Below are 19,445 nucleotides of genomic sequence, written 5' to 3'. Positions count from 1 at the left end.
AGTGATGTGCATACATGTGTTTCTAGGAGTGAATACTAAGAATACAATGTTCCCACAGATGTCTGAATCATCTGTGGTTACATCAAACTGCTGCAGGAAAAACTGAAAACTTTAATTTTTCCTCTGCAACTTTCTTTTTCTCTTGACCTTCTTTAATTCATCTGTGATTCAGTTCTCTTGTTTTTGCCCTTTCTCAGTCTTATCTTTTCCCTGCTCGTTTTTCTTCCCTTTCATTTTTCACATTTTCATTCAGATGTTTTTAACAGAATGAAAAATGAAACCAATGAAGTCCCCGTCCTGTTTTTTTCTTTTCTTGTTTATTTTTTTTTCTCAGCGTGGTTGAAGTCACTCCCACAATGGGTTACATGCACACGAACAGATGTCGAACCAAAGCCAAATTTACTCCCACCTGCCATGGTGCACACACACACAAACTCACACATACATTCCCTGTACACATATTTTAACATTATAAATTCAGACATGAGATAAGACAAGTATCTGTCACTCTTCTCCAGCCCAAAGGAGAAAAAGATAATTAATAGTGTTTTATCTGTATTAGCATTATCTGTAACTAGGTTGAGGCTAATAAGATTATTTTCACAACAAAGATAAAGAAAAGTGAATTTATATTACAGAGAACTGCACTTTTCAACAATGCTGCACAACAAAAATTGTTCATCTAGACATTAATTCTTCAAAAATAGGACTTTGTACTATAGTTCAGCTTGCTCTGGTATTATGACCATAATTGTCTTGTTGTTCCACAGCAACACAATACACCGGAACAAAAATTTAACTTGCATAGCATGTATACAAACGTCCATGCTATATTTCAATGAAAACATGGTTCATTCTTGACATTGCATGTGTAACTTGTGACAATCTCTTACTGAAAGAAAACTAATTTATTTGCTATCCAAGGCAATCCAAAACCATAAATATTTACTTTTACTTCTTCCTGTCACAAACGGAGACAGCAAAGGGAAATGAGATTTTAACATTTTGATGTTTGGTTAATGGAATGCCACAATTCACCTGTCACTGCGCTGGTGACAGGTGAAGCTATAAGAAGCTTATAAAAACATGTGGCTGACACACTAACTTTCATTTTGTATTGCTGATAAATTCTGTCATCACTCTTGTGACTTGGCATTATGTGTAATATTTCAGTAGTTTTGAAGGTATATAACTCACCAAAGTATTGGACAATAAAATAAATATTTACTTGATGAAAATTCAGGGCCTCACCAAAGTTATTAGAACTCATCCTATGAGGACATGAATGTATGAATCAAATCTCATCCATCCAGTTGTTTCGACATTTCACTCAATACCACAAATGTGAACCTCATCGTGGTGGTAGAAGAAACATTAGAGGATCACTAAAGTCATTAGAGATTCATCATCTGGGTACAAAATTTTGTGCCAATCTTTCCAGTAGATATTGAAATATTTCACTGGATAAGGGAAAGTTTTGGAGGAAAAGTCAGGGGATCACCAAAGTCAGTAGGTTATATCATCTGGAGACAATGAATGTCTGTACAGCGTTTCATGGCAATCCGTCCAATAGTTATTAAGATATTTCAGTCATGCTGCTATAATGGCTATGAATTAAACATTTTATTACAACAGCAACAACTTTTTTCAGAATTTTTATGGATGTCAATAGATGAAAAGTTAGATTGTAGAAAACAAAATGTAAACATGCACTGATACAGTATTATAACACAGAGAGTAATACAAGGGAGAGCCTGGAACTGTACTTTTAGGAAAATGACCAGCTGACCCTGTCTCCCTACAGCCCCTCTACTAGTCTTTTTACAGAACAAATCACACCAGACACACTACAGATGACCCCTAGACTCAGTATACCCACATCTATCAGCCGGTCCCTCACAGTGAGGCGTCCCCACTGCAGTCTGAGGTGACATAGGCACGGCAATATGAGCGTCATGGCCGACCCGGTCACACTGCCTGTCAAACCCATCAGCAGGGAGAACCTGGGCACCAGCAGGGCCAGTAGGTATGATGTCATCAGCAAGGCGCCACGGACAAGCAGTGCCGAACGAGACAAGCCTCCATGTTTCAATGAGACAGCAGCGTCTGGAGATGGATTGAAGCAGAGAGGTTGAAAAGACATACAGAATTTTTTGTAGTTTATGATGGCCTGACAAACAAGTTTTGTTTATGGGTCGCTCTTTTATGAATCATTGTTTTCCAATAGCATCAGTGTAGTGGTGTCAGTAGCCTCTAATTTTAAAAAGTATGGCATTATTACAGCATGACATTATTTTAATGAGGCAATACAAGTACCACTTAAGTGGTAATATTTAAAAACTGACAATTTACACTGCGCTCAAGTATAAGCTGTGGAGAACAGGGATGCATTTAAAGGCCTGCATTTGAAAATATATGTCATGAAACTGCATTACATCACTCAAGAAACAAGGACGTATTGAAGTCAGATGACCTCATTACTGTTGACAGTTAATAACTGTGTAAAGTTCAGCTCTGGTGACTATGTGTTGACAGTCCACACATTGGCACAGTTCACCTGATCTCTCAACTCTGAAATGGAAATATATGGACCTCCAGTGACTTCTTGATCATGTTGGTCACAGCAAGTATCCAGTATTTACAGTAAATATCTGCTCAATGATTGTTTAGTGAATGATGCGACTTAAGAGAAGCTGTATATCAAGTGCTCAGTGTAAGTTTATCTAAATACATATTTTGCTAATGATTGTCATATTACTTTATTGGTCATGTTGGATCATTTTTCTCCTAGGAACCATAAATTTAGTAGTTAGTAAGATGGCTGCTCAAGGGTGGGTGGTGATCTGTCAACTGACTGTTCATGCTCTTAACAGCGACATCATCCAAAAAGCAGCAGGGATTTCCACCTGAGAGCTGCCCAGTCCAACCATAGCTTCCTACTGGTGACTACCCAAGTCATTTGGGAGTGAATGTCTTGCTCAATGGCAACTTGACAGTATGAGGGGGCAGAAGTATGACTGATTCAATTTCATTATCTCTGTTATCATGGACCATGCAGAGTTTTTAGAATGTGCAAACCTTCAGTCACAGCTCTGTTTCTCCTGACTTCTGCTTTTTCACAGAGTATTCATTAATGTGCAAAGAAAATGACAGCTCCCTGAGGCCATGTGTGATCTACACAGTAGTTATTTAACTTGTAAAACATAGATCTACTGTAAAGATCACACCTCAGCTCTATCTCATGGGTACAATCTACTATAAATTAGATTTCTCAATAGATGGCCTGGAGGAAATCTTACTCCATGTATGGGGACAATACTTTGGGTGAGATCAGAGGTTTAACTATAAAATAGGTCTGTTCACCTCTGAGCAGACAGGTTTGTAGTATTTCAGCAGCTGAGTAGAATGGCAGAGGGTAGGACAGCAGGGCTTTAGCCAGCAGACACAGGTTGACTAAAGGTCGAAGGTCAGAGGGCAGGTTGTCTGTGATGACCTCGCTGGTCTCTGCCCCCCAGGTCAAAACGGCCTAATGGAGGAAGAAAACAATCTATACAATCAGTCAATCAATCAGTCAATTAGCTTTTTTCCATCCTTTGATTCGACCTGCTGTTTCAAAGTAGACATTGAGCCAAATTTGGCTTTCAAAAAATTCTAGTAGTAAGATTCAGAAGCTGTAATGTGGAATTTTAAAATACACAAGACAAGTTGTAGTTTTTAAACTACTTTTGGTTTCTAATGAATGTCTACTCCAGAAGCCCTCATCTATTCACCACAAATCTGATTAGATTTTGTACCAAACATTACTAACCAGTAAAGAAAACATAGTTTTCATGATGCAGGCAGCACCATGAGTCCATCCCAACATGGCATTAAATTGCCCTCTGTCCTCCATACTGCCCTCCAGAGGAGGGAGGAAGATCTGTGAAGTGTAGGAGAAGATGATGACACCCACAGAGACGAGGAAGTCCTCTGGGTCCACAGACAGAGACAGACAAGACCAAGACCAGCTGCTGGCCCGACTCAGACAGTACAGCATAACCAGCAGGCTGACAGAGAGGCAGAGACAAAAGGAGAGAATGCTCTAATAAAGGCAAGCATAATCCTTTCATTCATCAATTCATTCTTTTAAACATTTATTTGTAGAGGAGGGTCCAATGAGGAAAGATGAGGAGAAAGACGGAAGGCATAAATCAATTGCAGAAAATGAAATACAGCAATTTAAAGCAGAAATGAATAATGGGAGAACACATGTCAAATGTATAAAACTCATAATGTATTTTCTAAATTTCATTTGGATGCACCCATAAATCAAACCAATATTAGTGCCACAAATCTGTAAATTCAGCCCAAATTCAAAATAACATAAGACAAATAAAAAGTAACTACAATGACTGATATGAACACATCCTGCTGATACAGTGTCACTCTCACAAATGTAACTCGTTTTGATATTTTTCACAAAACTAGTTGTGTTCAGTCACATACACAAGAAAGCATATCAGACCTTTTACTGTAGTGTAATAAACCCCAAGACTCAATATTTTTCTTCCTTGACTGATCAGGAAATAAACTGAGAAGTATTGTGTATATTAACAAGACTTAATAGCTAAATAAAAGCAAAGAGATCAGAGGGCTCCAAGAGCTCAAGGAGCCAGAGAACCTGGAGATCTAGATTCATTTTCCCTGCCTCATGCAAGACACCTGGCATGAGAAATAAATCAAACAACCAGTAACAGGGGCGTGTAGCAGGTGGGAGCAGACAGCATAACCAGCAGCAGCTGCAAAATGATCACAAGAGTGAGAATGAGAGCTTGTCAGATTATAAAGACCGCCTTGTTTTATTGATTTAACAGGATTGGTGGGTTTGTCAGCTGATACTGATCAGCTGGCAACGTGCACAAAATTCACCGCTCTGTCAGAATGAATGTGATGCTTCTTTTATTCAGTCACCTGATCAGTATGTGAGCCAGAGAGCAGAGCAGGCTGAGGGTGGAGACCGGTCTCAGATCAGTCAGCAAGAGGCAGGGCAGCAGGAACACCAGAGACACCAGCGAACACACTGATCGAGGAACAGCCAATCCTGATAGACTGTCAGACAAAAGACTGGTGGAGACGACTAGATAGAGGGTGCAGGTCATCAACAGTTCAATGACCTAGAGAAGAAAGAGACAGGGGTGCAAACAAGGATGTTTACTCCATGAAATGACTATATCGTGGGAAACAATGGACATTTCTTTTTCACCAACATCAACATGTAAATCTTAACTCATGTTAAATTAACCTAGACAAGTTAATTAGTTTGAATTTAAGTCTCAAAATCACATATATTTGTTTGTGTGTTACCTGAGCTACATTAACCATCCATCCCCCAAGTCCAGGCCAGTTGGGCCACAGTCCTTTGCAGCAAGCCTCTACTACGTCCTGGTAGCTGTGCCGGACTCTGATCTTTGGCATGGAGCAAGACCTTCCACTGAAAGACACACATGTACTACATTTTACCATGATACAATGAGTCTGATACACATTCATACTTTTGACTATCGTTACTGTTTTTTGAGGCAAGTGTTGAATAAATGTTTGAAATCTTACAAAAAGTGTTTTCAAGTTTCAAGTTGATTTTTATTTATACAGCTCTTTAAAAAGCAAATAGAGTTTTGTGCCAAAGTGCTTCACAAAGACAGACACGTATAGACATATAAGCATAAAGACATGTATGTGCATAACAGATGTTGTAAAAATAAAGCAAGATTAAAATAGAAACACGTTTAAACACAATTAAAACCCAAGAAATCAGAACACAATGAAAAGCCGGAGAATAAAAGTGGGTCTTAAGGTGCATCTTAAAAGCACCAACAGACTCAGACTGTCTTAATGGCCTCCGGCAGGCTATTCAAGAGCCGAGCAGCCGCTACAGACTTCAGCTCTGTTGAAAGTTGAAGCCAGTGTGTGTCCAAGTGAGCACAAAAAGGGTTTTTTTCCATCTTTTTAATAGCTTGCAGTATATATTTGAAATCAAACTCGGCTGAATTGAACTGATCATCAGAATCTTTGTTCAATTCAAATGTACCTCACAAGCCAGTGATGTGAAAGCAAACACAAATAACATTGTTACACACCAACACATTCACGTTTCTCTTCATCTGTGACGGTGGTGCTGCTGCTGAGGCTCACCATTGCTGAATGAACAAAAAGACACATTCTCTACTCTCTACTTTGTGTTTAGGCCACATTTGGATTTAGAATCGCCTTGAGTGTCTGAACAAAATCTTGGGAATAAAAACAGGAAGAACTTAGTTGGTTATTGCTTGTTGGAAACCACAACAATGAGACAAAGTTTAAAAAGATGCTGAGTAGATTTCTGCTTTAAAGAAAAGGAAAAGAGTAAGCAGATTAAATTGAGAACATGCTGCTATGTAATACAAATGTTGTAAACCTGACTGCAGTTGGGTAATTACACCAGTAGAAAAGAATAGATCAGAAAATAATAGAAACCATACCTTTCTTCTTCTTCATACAAACAGGCCACCAAAATCCTTCCTGTGTGGTTACAAACCCAGGCTGACAGAACCAGTAGAACCAGACCCACATAGCCTGACTGGACCAGAGCGAAGGGCAAACCCAACACGAAGATACCCTGAGGGGGAGAAAAGAGAAGGAGGGAGAGAGAGAACATAGATGGATAGGTTTAAGGGGATAGTGAGGAAGACAAGATATGACAAGAGACCAAGAGCTTACTGAAAATGCCTCAAAAACTCCCCCAATACCCTGTTATCATCCACTGGGTTACTTTAGACTGGATTGCTTTACAGCACAAAACCACTTTCCACCCTTTAAGCCAAAGAAAAACAAAATCAAAACAAGATTTACGGGAGATTTATGGTACAAAGCAGATACTCACTCACTATCTGCAGGATGCTCATTTTACACAGAAGAAATAATTATTGAGACAAGGGTAAAATGTGAAAATTCAAAAACTTTGCAGAAAGATTAAGGTAAGAAAAGAAGAGAAAGTGAAGAAAAAGGACGCTGGTAGGATGACGAGGGGGCGAGAAGACAATTTTTGGCATAATGCCTAGAGAGTTTGAGGATGCAGGAGCCCAGCAGGAGCAGAAGGGAGAGGAGAGTTGAGCTTTGGCCCGTCACCAAGGGAAAATGTTTGTGACTGCCAGAGAGAGAAGCAAAGAGCGAGGAGAGAATGGAGGTGGGAAGGCGAGGTAAGCTGAGAAGAAGATAGAGGAGAGGAGGAGAGGAACGAAACGGAAAGGAGGGAAGGGGGGGGCGGTGAAAGGTGCGACCTCGCGGCTTGAGAGCAGGAGGTTGGAGGAGCGAGAAGAAGGGGAGATCAGAGGAGACAACAAGTTACTTTGATGGAGCTGCTGTGTTTTGGATGTTGGAACACGGCGATACACAGACTCACCGAGAGAGTTGTGGAAACACATCATAGACCACAGACACACGCTAACACACACACACACACACACACACACACACTGCGGACGCATAAACAGACGTGCACGCAGTCTCTCACTTTCAAGTTACTAAGTAGTAACTGGTGTCTGTTAGGCATATGCTGATAGAGCTTTGATGTTAAAATGGAGCTGCTGGGGATGAAAGCAGTTTGAGAGAAATCTGACGCTCAAGTATCTGATTTCATCCCCCCCCCCTCACTCCCTCCCCGCTCCTCTCTCTCTCTACTCTCTCTCTGCACTTCTTTTTCTCTCTGTGTTTTTGCCAGCTAATTCCTCATTGGTTACTCTGAGCACAACCTGAAGCAGCTCCCAATCACAAAGGGGTACAACAAGGGAGGAAAAAAGAAATCTGCGATTGGCTCTGAAGAAGATGGAGAAGAAGCTAAAGAGACGAAACATTCTTTTCAGCTCTATCTTGCCACAATCTGACATTTCCTTCCTTTAAAAATCTGTTTGTTCAGGGTATGTTGACCAAGCACATACGCTCTTTTTCATACTTTACACACCCAATATCGGCAACCAAGCAGCATGCGACACATGCTGAAAAAATAAGGATTATTACACATTCACTGTTCCTGTCTGGACTCCCCAGGTGGAAGATTTCAACTGTTGCCCTTCAGGACATGCACAATATTTTATGCAAGCACATGCCCCATGCACAAAAAGTGATAGAGAAATGTCTTTCCGCACCATGAGGGGATTAGATGGAGCAGACGCCACCAGACACCGACAGGTTTGACATTTAAATAACTGAAAGTGCCTTTTTTTTTTTTTTTACATAACAGAAATTGTATTCCTAAATGTAATCAAGGTTATTTTGTTTAAATTCCACTGCTGAGGTGGAAAAAACGGTGAAAAGGATGTGTGCAATTTGTGCTTTTGTCTCATAATCCTTTCAAGATGGACACATGTATTTCCACATGATTTTTGTACACAAGTAATGTGCATTTCAGAATTTATGAAATATATTGAGAGGATGTTAGCCACTGTTACTCCCTTTTCTTTGCTGATCATGATCATGAAAAGTGCCATAATGAGGTTGACAACAATGGTGACAATTACTTTCCTGGTGAAGATGATACTAGAGCTGAAACAATTAGTCTATTGAGCTGTTAGTTAGACAGAAATTGGCAACAAATTTTCATCACTGATTAATCGTTTCAGTCATTTTTCAAACACAAACATCTTCTGGTTCCAGCTTCTAAAAAGTGAGACATTGATATTTTTCTCTGTTATGTATGATAGTAAATTGAATATATTGGTTGGCTGGAAAAAAACAAGCAATTTAAACATGTCCTCTTGGGCTCTTGAAAGTTGTGATGGGCATTTTTCTGATGTTTTATAGACTACCAAGCAATGAATGAATCAATGATGGAAATTATCCTAATTATTCTTAAATATTATATTGGTTTTAATAATTATTGTGGTAAATAAAGGTTAGGCCAGCTACTTATTGCAATTGGATATTGATGAATAAGGAATCATTTACTTGCAGTCCTACATGATACTTCTGGTAATGTTTGTAATGAGGATAATATTAGTGATGATAATGATGATGATGATGATGATGATGATGATGATGATGATGATGAAGGAGAGATCTACTGATTACACTAAAACTGGAAAAGTGTACTTTTTTGATGCACTAACCTGCAGCATATTCAGCCTTGCTTTTCTTGCAGGGTCTTAGGAAGATGATTTGGCAGCGCAATGAACCAAATAACTTTTGACAGCCATCTTTCCAAAACAAAATGAGGACATTCTTCATTTCCCTACAGCTTATATGGGTTTGAAAATCATATTTACTTCTTTTTCAACCCACTTTAAAGTAAAACATCATTCATGAACTGAAATGTCCTTCAATCATAGGTAGTTATAGTAACATCAGCCTTTCTCAGTGTCAGAGACAAAAGGTCCATGTTGCTAATCTGCGATGAAGACACACAACATGGAGCTACCTCATTAACAACCAGGTCTGAATTTGAACTGAGTTTAATAATATTCCCAAGTCAGGAGCCTTGAGAGATGGAGCTGGATTTTGCATTTCTGGCAGCAAATTTGCTCTCTAATAAAAACTTTATTAAGCTGGCAGACAGTCAGTTATATTGGCATCAATAAAGCACCACCGGAAAATACATATTTTCTTTTTAGCCTTGATAGGAGATAAAACTGCTGTCCTTTTTGACGAGCATTAGGACATCTGTTAGCCCCTTAACAAATAGATTTGTCATTTATTTTTGCAAAGAAAGGTGTTTATACATGAAATATGTTCTGCTTCTTTTATCACTGTCTGAGATCTTTACTTAACCTAACTATTAACATGAACCTTGACCAAGAGGATTACTGAGCAATCCATTCAGTTAAGGTTGTTGATTACAGTGCGCTGCAGGAAATGAAGAACCTGCAAAACATTAACTAACCCAGCAATCCAGGAGGGTGTTGGAAAACCTTACCGCAAGTAAAGTAAAATTAGAACCATACAAACCACAGTCTAGTTGTATGTCTAGTTGCTACTAAATCCAAATATAGTTGAAGGCACTGAGTTCACATTACAGTTTACAGATAGAATATTTGATTTGAATCAGTAATATGGAATATATCACAGTCTGACAAGACAAGGCACAGAAACTCTGTCTCTAATGAAGAAAAAAAAATCCTGGCACTCAGACAGACAGACTTGCATCAATAAAGCAATCACATAAAATACTTGTTTATCTACTAAATATCACGTGCTGGTATATGTATGTATATGGGCTGACAACAGTGCTAACAATGATTAAAATTCTGTGTGTTTACAGCAATCTGACACAAAAGCATTTGATGCAAATTCACCTCAATTCCTGATGGAGCATGTTTGCATGTGTATGTGACTATCTGTGTCTTCATTTTCCTGCGTATGCGTGTGTGTGTGTGTGTGTGTGTGTGTGTGTATGCATGCATACACTGTACTGATGCCCTAATGTCATAATGTATTCTCTACGGACCCAGTGACACTGTTCAATTACACTACAGTTATTCAGTGAAAGAACACATTTACATGAGCGCAGCGATTGAATATGGCCCAGCATTTACAGCATAATAAGCTATTAGCATTATCGCCACGAGAACATACACTGTGACCGTGAGCTTTTATTTATTTATTTATTTTTAAATGTGATTCATGCTTTATTTGATTATGAAGACTGGAGAATGCCTGACACAAAGCCTGCAAGATCACAAAGCATTGTTTAGTAATATTAAAACACAATGGGAGCAGATGAAATACTCTGCAAACTTAATGCTTTTTGAATATAGCGTGCAGCTTGGCGCCTAAACAGGGGGGTATTTGCATTTGGCGTTTGTCTTCTGCGAGAGAAAAGGGGGGAAACAGACATTAGGTTTTGGAGAAAGAGGGGGAAAGGCATGCAGAAATTGAAGAAACAAAATAATCATTGCAGTTGCAGTTAGCTGAAGTATGTTATTGGAAAACCAAATTCTGAAGACAAATGCGTGGACTTTGACAAACAGGTTATGACTATCCATGTCAATCCTCATACATACCATAGTGACTGGCTGCTTGGTAAGCAGGAAAATTAATGTATGCAAGTGTATAAACCAATGCTTTTCATGAACAGTTGACAGTAATGTACAATGTACATTGAATTGAAATGTTCCTGAAGTTCTCGCCCAACAATCATGACATCTTTTTCAGTCGCATTTTGCTTTTTCAACTCATAATGTCTTATGTATGTAACAGATATCCATACATAAACTCTCCCTTACCTGTATAGCATTGGTGACATTCCAGCCGGCCTCCCAGGCAGTGATGGTTGAAGTAGGATTCAAAGCTGTGGTGCTCTGAACTGGTCCAGCTAAACTCATCCTTACTCTCTCTTCTTCCAAGCTAGTGAAAAACTGAGAAGATCCCTCTTTGATTCCCTCCTCATCTTTTTTCTCCTCTCCATCCTCAGCAAGTCTCTGCTTCTGTATATCCCCTCCAAGATGTTTGACCAACCTGTAGGATCTTCTCTTGTTCCTTTGTTTTTGGTTGAAACTTGAGTTCTCCTCACTGTTGCCTGCTTGTACCTCAGAAGATTTACTTCTTTCTTTGTCATAAGGCCTGTTGTTTCTTAACCAAGGGGGGTCTACTGTAGAGACAGCTGATGTCATGGTGATAGTTCTGGGTCCAGTGGAGATTATAGTCGCTCTGCTTTCTTTAAAAGTTGGACTCTCCTGCCATGAAGTGCTGGTGGATCCCATCAGGTCAGGAGCTTTTGTTCTCTCTATCATAGTAGGATTATCTTGCTCAGTCAGAGACAGGCTGTTTACTCCAGATGATGGTCTGCTTCTTCTGGCGTCATCAGAACTCGCAATATTTTTGTTTGCCACATTCTCAAAAGGTAATCTGTTGTCCTCATTGTAGCTTCTATTCAACTCGTCACATTGGGTCAGAATCAGCATCTCTTCATCTTCCTGAAAGAACCTGCAGATCAAAACCACTTTACTGAGTTTGAAGTTTCTGTGTTCTCAATCACTTTACCAAGAAGCACTTACCAAACAGTATCTTTTTGCTCCACTACGATTATGAGTTCCAAAAGTTTTTACAAAAATAACTAAGTTTCTCAACAATATTTCTACTCCTTCAGATGTAAATTGAATGAATTTGAGGATGAAGTGCAGACTGTCTGCTTTAAATTGAAGGGACTTTCAGCCATCTCACACTTTCAAAAATCTTTGCTGTGGTATATTGTCGAAATCTAGTGAAATTTAACTTAATGAAAAACATCTAATATTATTTTATTTAAAGAACAAGATGTGTGTGAAAATGTGTGTGAAATGTATGCATATAATTATAAATGTGTGATATTAACATGCATATATTACACATATTTGTATAGATAGATGTGTATAAAAAGCCCCAAAAATATATTTATGCTTCTGCCTACTTGTGATAATTGAATAAATATCATATGAAAAATTTAAAAAATAAAAACATCCTTTTTTGGAGTAACTGTATTCTAATATTTCAATATCTAAATCAATACATACAAAAATACATTAGGTTTATAAATGATGTGACTCACCTTGTTGTCCAGTCCAGGTGTAACCTGGACACCGCCCAGCCCCACAGAGACCCAGCAGCACTCATGGGCTGCCCAGAGCTCCGAGCCCAGTAAGGAGAGCCCATCTTCAGCCTCACTGCCTGCGGAGTCAGCCTCTCTGTGTCTGGAGGTCTACGGGTCTGAGAAAGCTTGACTGACACTGGACACATTAACACACTCATACACAACCCAAACACACACATTTACACATCTACAATGTCTGCCCATAAAGAAACTGCACAAACACATGAGCGACATACACAACGGCAAAAGCACACCTGCTTAACTACACACATGCACAGGAGTGTGAAAAAGTGACTGACAAGTTGGTGAGCTGTAACATTATAATTTGCCGATGTTTTCAACGGTGAAGGAATAAACAGCAATAATGGCCTCCACAGTAGATAACTGCACTCAGGGATGCAGTGGAGGGCAAAGCCATAACAACTTAGTATACCTACCTTTTAGTTTTTGCACAATGAAATGTATACGGTTTTACATTCCTACATACAATATAACCTCCTATCACATTAAAGCAATGCTGTCATGAAAATCTTAACCTATAGGTGGTATATTGATAATTACCATTTGTAGGGTGTAATTTAGCAACCATTGCGCCATCATTGTTTACTCCAGTAGAAGTCAGTTTCAACTAATTGTCTGTTTTTGTAAAGGTTTAAGCAACATTATGGGCTTTGTAACACAAAATGTATACACAAAGAGTGAATGTTTCCATTGCCTTACTGTATTTTAAGTCTCTGTATGTGCACTCAGCTCTGTTTTTATGAGTGTGCGCACCAAACTACTTCAACTTTTTGCCCCAGAGTGTGGTGAGTTGTGCAGGGCAGCAGGAGGAGCCACAGAACAGTAGTGTAACAGGGACCAAAACTTCTGTCCAACTCCGTTCTTTCCTGCCCTGCTCCCCTCACGTCTCATGTAATTTATGCTCCATTTCGCTCTTTTCAACTATTTTTTTCTTTTTTTTTTTGTCTTATCCCTTGTGCTGCTTTGTTCCTGGTAGCCAGAGCTGTACTGATGCAGTGTTTCATTTGCTTTGTAGCATCTGAAGCTTTTATATCCAAAACCACTCTGCTTCTGGAGCACACTGATGTATATTTTAAAGCCCTTTATGGATTTGGTGTATTAGCACCTGCCTCACACTCAAGGCAGGCGGTCTCACATGTTCAATTTTTTTTTTTTTTTTTTTTTTTACCGGCAGCAGAAAGTTCACTCACAGTGCTACTTAAGATGGCTGTATACTCCTTAGACGTGCTTGTTGAATGGTGGAAAAGCCTATTAATATATAATTGGGTTAAGTGAGAATATATTCTATATTTTTATGTAATTTAGGAGAACCAACCCTTTAAAGATTAAATCATGCCATTGAAAGGCACCTGACAAAAACTGCTGCTGCTCTTGGTTTATTGTGAGGCTGTGAAACAATGAACAATGACAAATGTGCAACAAAGCCTTCAACAGAGATCAGGGATTGACAGCTGGGACAAAATCAATATAACATGGTGCACAATAAGAGTCAAAACATTCATGCAAAACATTGATTCGTAGAGTCATTAGTCAAATTGTTCCACTTAACCAAATTATTGTAGAATTAGACATTTTTAGAGGATGAAAGCAATCCTTCCAATGCATGAAGTCAGTCAGTAAGTTTCTTGTACACATGTGTGTACATAGAGTTTATCTATGTCTTTATCTGTTTATCCTCTTCAAAACATCTCAAGCTACTGTTTAACCCAGGAGCGCTTTGGACCTCCTGCAGAGTGGAGCGCGCGGGGGGGGGGGTGCGTGTGTTTCTGTATAGTCTGTGTGTGAGTGTGTGTGCGTGCTAGGGAAAGAAAGTGAGCTACAAAACAGAGTAATCTGATTATCTGGTACCACTTTCTAAAAAGGTGTTTATAAAGATAATAACGAGTGGTGTTATTAATGGCTGATAAATCATTACTAATGTTTTGTAGATTAGAAACATTTTGAGTTTCACTAAGATTGAATAGTGTGGTACAAATTAAATGTATTATTATTATTTATTACTTTAGCCATTATACCAACCATTTATGGGCTTCTGGGTGAAATCCACATGGCTGGTGTTCATCATATTCTATTTGGTAGGTATTAACACAGTTAAATGTAAATAAATGTTGGCAATCATATAATAACACCCGCAATTTTCTAACTTTCTAATAACCATCAAATTTGAAGTAATTCATATTATTTAGAAAAAAACTTTTTATCAAAGATTTTTGGAAGAAAGTGATATCACATTTCCCACATTGTTAATTGTTAACGTCCTTTGTGTCCCAGGTTATGTTGTACTTGGTAGGCTATACGGTACAACTTAAAGGTGCAGTGTGTAGAGTTTTGTGGCGTCTAGTGGAACAGACTTGGCAGAAATGGTATGTTTCAATTAGTGTATAATCACCTGAAAATAAGAATTTATGTGTTTTCGTTACTTTAGAATGAGCCCTTTATATCTACATAGGGAATGGGTCCTCTTCCATGGAGCCCACCATGTTGCACCTCCATGTTTCTACAGTAGCCCAGGATGGACAAACCAAACACTGGCTCTAGAGAGGGCCTTTTGCGTTTTTTGCGAGTTTCGCAGCAAGCTAGGTTCTCCTACAGGCTTGGAAGGGGAGGGTGAGGGGTAACCTATTCAGTTGGTTGCAATCTGCAACCTCACAACTAGATGCCACTAAAATCTACAAACTGGTCCTTCAAAAAAGATGGTATATTTTTGTTATCGTCATGCCAAATACACATTTGCTGTGTGCTGGAAAACGTCACTAGAGCCATGTTTGAATCAGTTGCTAAAAGGACTTTGAATGTCGTTATCTATGGAAAAATAAATCAAAATAATTAAAAGGAAAATCTAAGAACCTTGAAAGGATATGGGCACCGTTTATGGATATCCTGAAAATGAACTGCATGGAGGATTTTTCAATAGTTGAGACTTAAGTTTGACCAAACTGTACACATCAGTAGTTTTCTTCTTTTACTTTTTTTGTGTCTTTTTGATTGTGTTTTGTATATCTGCATATAGTACCTGTCAAAAGTTTGGACGCACTTTCTCATTTCAAGTGAATGGGAAGGTGCGTCCAAAATTTTGACTGGTACTTTATATTTTTAAAGCAGAATAAATATAGCCCAACGTTTTAAAGAAGAAAAAAAAGAAACCTTTCTATCTAGGCAGCTCTTTATCTGTTTTTGATTTGTTCTCAGTCGGCTTGTGAAGTTCAGAACTTCTGTTGAACCTTTCCATATTTTTTTCATTATTTTCTCCCTCCCTCTGTCCCAAGTTTAAGCCTGGAGGGAAGAGGGGGAGAGCAGCGAGGAGGAGGGGGAGGAGGAGGAGGAGGAGTAGAGAGAGAGAGGGAGAGTTTGGACCAACTTCTTTCAAACTTTCCGTCGACATTCAGCTCAGCAGAGAGGTGCGCGAGAGGACAGCGCTGACTGCACAGCGCGCGCGGCACGATATCAAACTTCAGATTGGACAAACATGAAGCGAGTCCGGCTCGTGCTTCTGACCGCGTTGCTATGGCAATGTTGCAACGCTCAGCAGAGAGGTGAGTCCTCAGAGACTGATAGATAAGACTACTGATCAATACCTCTCTACATTAATCAATACGCGGCACAGCGAGAGTTATTCACCGCAGAGAAACAGTCTAATGAGCTCAGTGCTTTTCACTCACGGCTGCTGCTCATTTCCCTTAATCAGTTAATCAGTCAACAGCTCGTAACACATTAGCTAAATGAAAGAAGTCACGATTGGAGAGATTTTGTAAACCTGCTCACATCACATGCAGTGTGGTAGGCAGGAGCATTTTGTCATTAATGTCACTTTTTACCCTCACACTCACAAAGTTGTCTAAAAGTCTTTATGCAAATCGTGATACTGTGTCAAACCTAATTATTACAAACACACTCGTGCAAGGGCGTTTAGCCGGAGTGTTTGGGATGGTTTTGTTATTGGGGAAACAGTCAGACACAATAGCTTCAAGTCTTAGTTGTTATGTTTAGACTCATAAATCAAATTAAGTGGTTGAACATCAGCATGACAGATCTTGGCATGACTGCATGTGCTAATAAAGTACAGATAGTTGTTTGGCTGACCATTTTGCAGTGACTGCTTACACCAGCACTGTTTATGATTATCTACTGAGCACTGCACAAATTTATGTCTACCCCCTAGTGAGTTTTCACCCTCTCACAGTTGTAGCCAATGAGACATAATCTATGGTTCTGTGCCTTTATAAAAAATCATCAGGTTATTTAGAGGGTTGCAAAAGAGGATATCCTTTGTGAAACAACAAGCCGAGTAATCTATACTATAACCTTTCATTGTGTACCACACTTGTTTTAGATTTTGTGCAATTTGTCCAGGTCTCACTTTCTGAATGATAGGAAGTTCAATTGTTTTAAATATGAATTTATGGGCCTTGTACAAACACATAGAGCTGGGTTTAGTGTTTCCCTGTTGCCTTGGTGTATTCTTCTAAAAATGTCAGTCACAATGTGACTGTAAAAGTTATGTTCACCCAAATTATGAAAAAACATTTTCTCTCTTACTTCCATTGGGATCTAGCCACGCATTTAGTTTTGGTTTTGTGATATCCATCTCTTACAATTTCTGCCTCTACCCCAGTACAATGAAGGTGAATTTAATGTTGTTTGTGGTGCTCAGAGTATTGAAAATGATATTTAAAAAATTCAACAGCGACATGCCACCTCAGGAACAGTGTCTTTGTTACTCTAGACAGTCCTCAGACCTCACTGTCTGCTGAACTACAGTATTTTATACCAAGGAAATTGTCCTTATGAACACTTTTAACTGTGTGTTCTGTGGATCATTAGTAACATGGATGCTGTTTCTTAAATATTTTCTTTGGGGTATTTTTTCACCTTTATTGGACAGTTGCAGGTGGAAATAAGGGGAGAGAGGAATCAAATAACATGCAGCAAAGGTACCTGACTGGATTCAAACAAAGGACATTGCGGCATATGCGCCTCAGCCATTCAGCCACCAGGGCGCCCTAGGGATATTGTTTCTGGAAAGACACATTCATGTTGAATTTTCAGAATATAATTTTTAATGCTTTGAGCACCACAAACTAAATTCAGTTCACCTCCATTGTATTATTATGAAGCCAGAAATCTCCGATGGATATCTCAAAACCTTGACAAATAAAAGCAAATCAATCTGCATGGCTAGATACCAATAGGGTTGTGTGAGAATATATTCTATGTTTTTATGTAATTTAGGAGAACCAACTCCTTTAAAGATCAAATCATGCCATGAAACACACCTGAGAAAAACTGCTGCTGCTCTTTTACTTGCTGTATTCGTGAGACTGTGAAAGATTAATTATGTGCTGTGTGTGTGTGTTGGGGCCGTGACATAGTGAACAATGACAAATGGGCAACAAAGCCTTCAACAGAGATGGGGGATTGACAGCTGGGACAAAATCAATATAACATGGTGCACAATAAGAGTCAAAACATTCATGCAAAACATTGATTCTTAGAGTAGTCAAATTGTCCCACTTAACCAAATTGCTGCAGAATAAGACTTTTTTTAGAGGATGAAAACAATACTTCCAATGCATGAGGACAGTCAGTAAGTTGCTTGTACACATGTGTACGTAGAGTTTATCTATGTGTGTGTTTTATAGAAAGTTGAAACAAATCTAGTGCTTGTCATGCTCTTTTCTATTTATCCTCTTCAAAACATCTTGAGCTACTGTTTGACCCAGGAGTGACCTCCTGCAGAGGGGAATGGGGATGCCGTCAGGATGTGTGTGTTTCGGCATACTCTCTAGAGAGAGAGAAAGTGCTTAGAAGAGGGTGGGAGAGGCCATCTGCGTGAGGAGCCTCATTACTAGGCGTGTCAACCAGGCCTGCTCTCTATCAGCTACAGAGCTCAGAGAGACACCAGGAGATAATCAGAGAGGGAGGAGGAGGAGGAGGGCTGAAACAGAGAGGAGAGAGGAAGGAGGGTGTTATTAGGCATTGGAAGAGACGTCAGTGATATAGAGAGGATGGGTGAAACAGGTAGACAGAAGGTCCAGAGGACATAAAGAAAGGATGAGGTTGAAGCGGCCAGATAGAGTTTGTGAGGGTTTGGAAGTATGACATGTTAGGTTGAACGGAAATAGAAGATTTTGAAACTGTTTCTTCTGTATCCAAAAGCATGTTTTATGTTGTTTTGAGAGAGACGGAAACACATTTAATAATACCTTTGTAAAAATACCTTTTGTGGTAACAGAAGATGAATAGTCATTTTGATTTTCTCAATCAGCTTCTCACTATGAACAATGGGCTCCTACATGGACACACAATATTTTGTTTGGTTAGCTCATATGAGAGATTTTCTATATTTTTGTTTTGTATGCTGGTTTGAAGTAGGCAGGGCTAAGTTTGAAAGATGTGAAGTTAAAGGGAAATTAGCATAATAGGTCTATTATGCTCATTTCTAGTTCTATATTTTTATTCTGGGACTCCACTAGACTAGCTTTGCATGATTCACAGTTAGAAAAACTCCTTATTTATCTTATACTGGCCTTTATGCAGCCCCTCAGTTCAGCCTCTGTCTCTAACAGGCAGTTTTAGCTCCTGTCTCTTTAAGGCCCCCCTCCTGATGAGCGCACTCTGTTCTGATCGGCCAGCTTTCAGGAAACCTGCTGAGGGGCAGCCGTATCAGAGTTGTGTTAAGTTACCGCTGATGCAAACCCAACATTTCCTGCTTTACTGCTTCATATTAAAAGCTTTTAAATGACTAAATAATGGGAGACTTTTATTGTGAAGATTTTTTCATGTTTGTTTGATGTTTGTTGAAAGTATTGTTAAGATAAATAAACATTAAGATTCAAGATTCAAGATTTTT

At 39.1% G+C, this 19,445-nt stretch overlaps 2 protein-coding genes across 9 annotated transcripts in view; one reads left to right on the top strand and one right to left on the bottom strand.

Moving 5' to 3' along the window:
* Positions 1 to 1,679: 1,679 nt before the first annotated feature.
* On the bottom strand, positions 1,680 to 14,208 carry LOC122999983 (vesicular inhibitory amino acid transporter-like). The gene is made up of 8 exons (XM_044377392.1): positions 12,533 to 14,208; positions 11,232 to 11,931; positions 6,498 to 6,634; positions 5,344 to 5,470; positions 4,951 to 5,153; positions 3,809 to 4,046; positions 3,364 to 3,526; positions 1,680 to 2,106 (listed from the first exon to the last, which is right to left on the bottom strand). The coding sequence occupies exons 1-8, from the start codon at positions 12,751 to 12,753 to the stop codon at positions 1,799 to 1,801; spliced, it is 2,097 nt and encodes a 698-aa protein (XP_044233327.1). The 5' UTR covers positions 12,754 to 14,208; the 3' UTR covers positions 1,680 to 1,798.
* Positions 14,209 to 15,955: 1,747 nt separating this feature from the next.
* lama2 (laminin, alpha 2) overlaps positions 15,956 to 19,445 on the top strand; it is a 206,846-nt gene continuing 203,356 nt past the window's right edge. For 5 of the 8 annotated variants that reach the window (XM_044376462.1, XM_044376459.1, XM_044376460.1 and 2 more), the window contains exon 1: positions 15,956 to 16,128. In XM_044376462.1, the coding sequence (XP_044232397.1) occupies positions 16,062 to 16,128 (67 nt within the window). In that variant the 5' untranslated portion in view covers positions 15,956 to 16,061. The remainder of the gene's footprint in view (positions 16,129 to 19,445) is intronic. The other 3 variants (XM_044376465.1, XM_044376464.1, XM_044376463.1) reach the window with 1 other exon arrangement.

This window comes from Thunnus albacares, chromosome 16 (assembly GCF_914725855.1).
Source record: "Thunnus albacares chromosome 16, fThuAlb1.1, whole genome shotgun sequence".
NCBI classification, from domain to species: domain Eukaryota; kingdom Metazoa; phylum Chordata; class Actinopteri; order Scombriformes; family Scombridae; genus Thunnus; species Thunnus albacares.
Note: the sequence above shows the minus strand (reverse complement) of the source record. Positions and strands in the feature narration are given on the sequence as shown.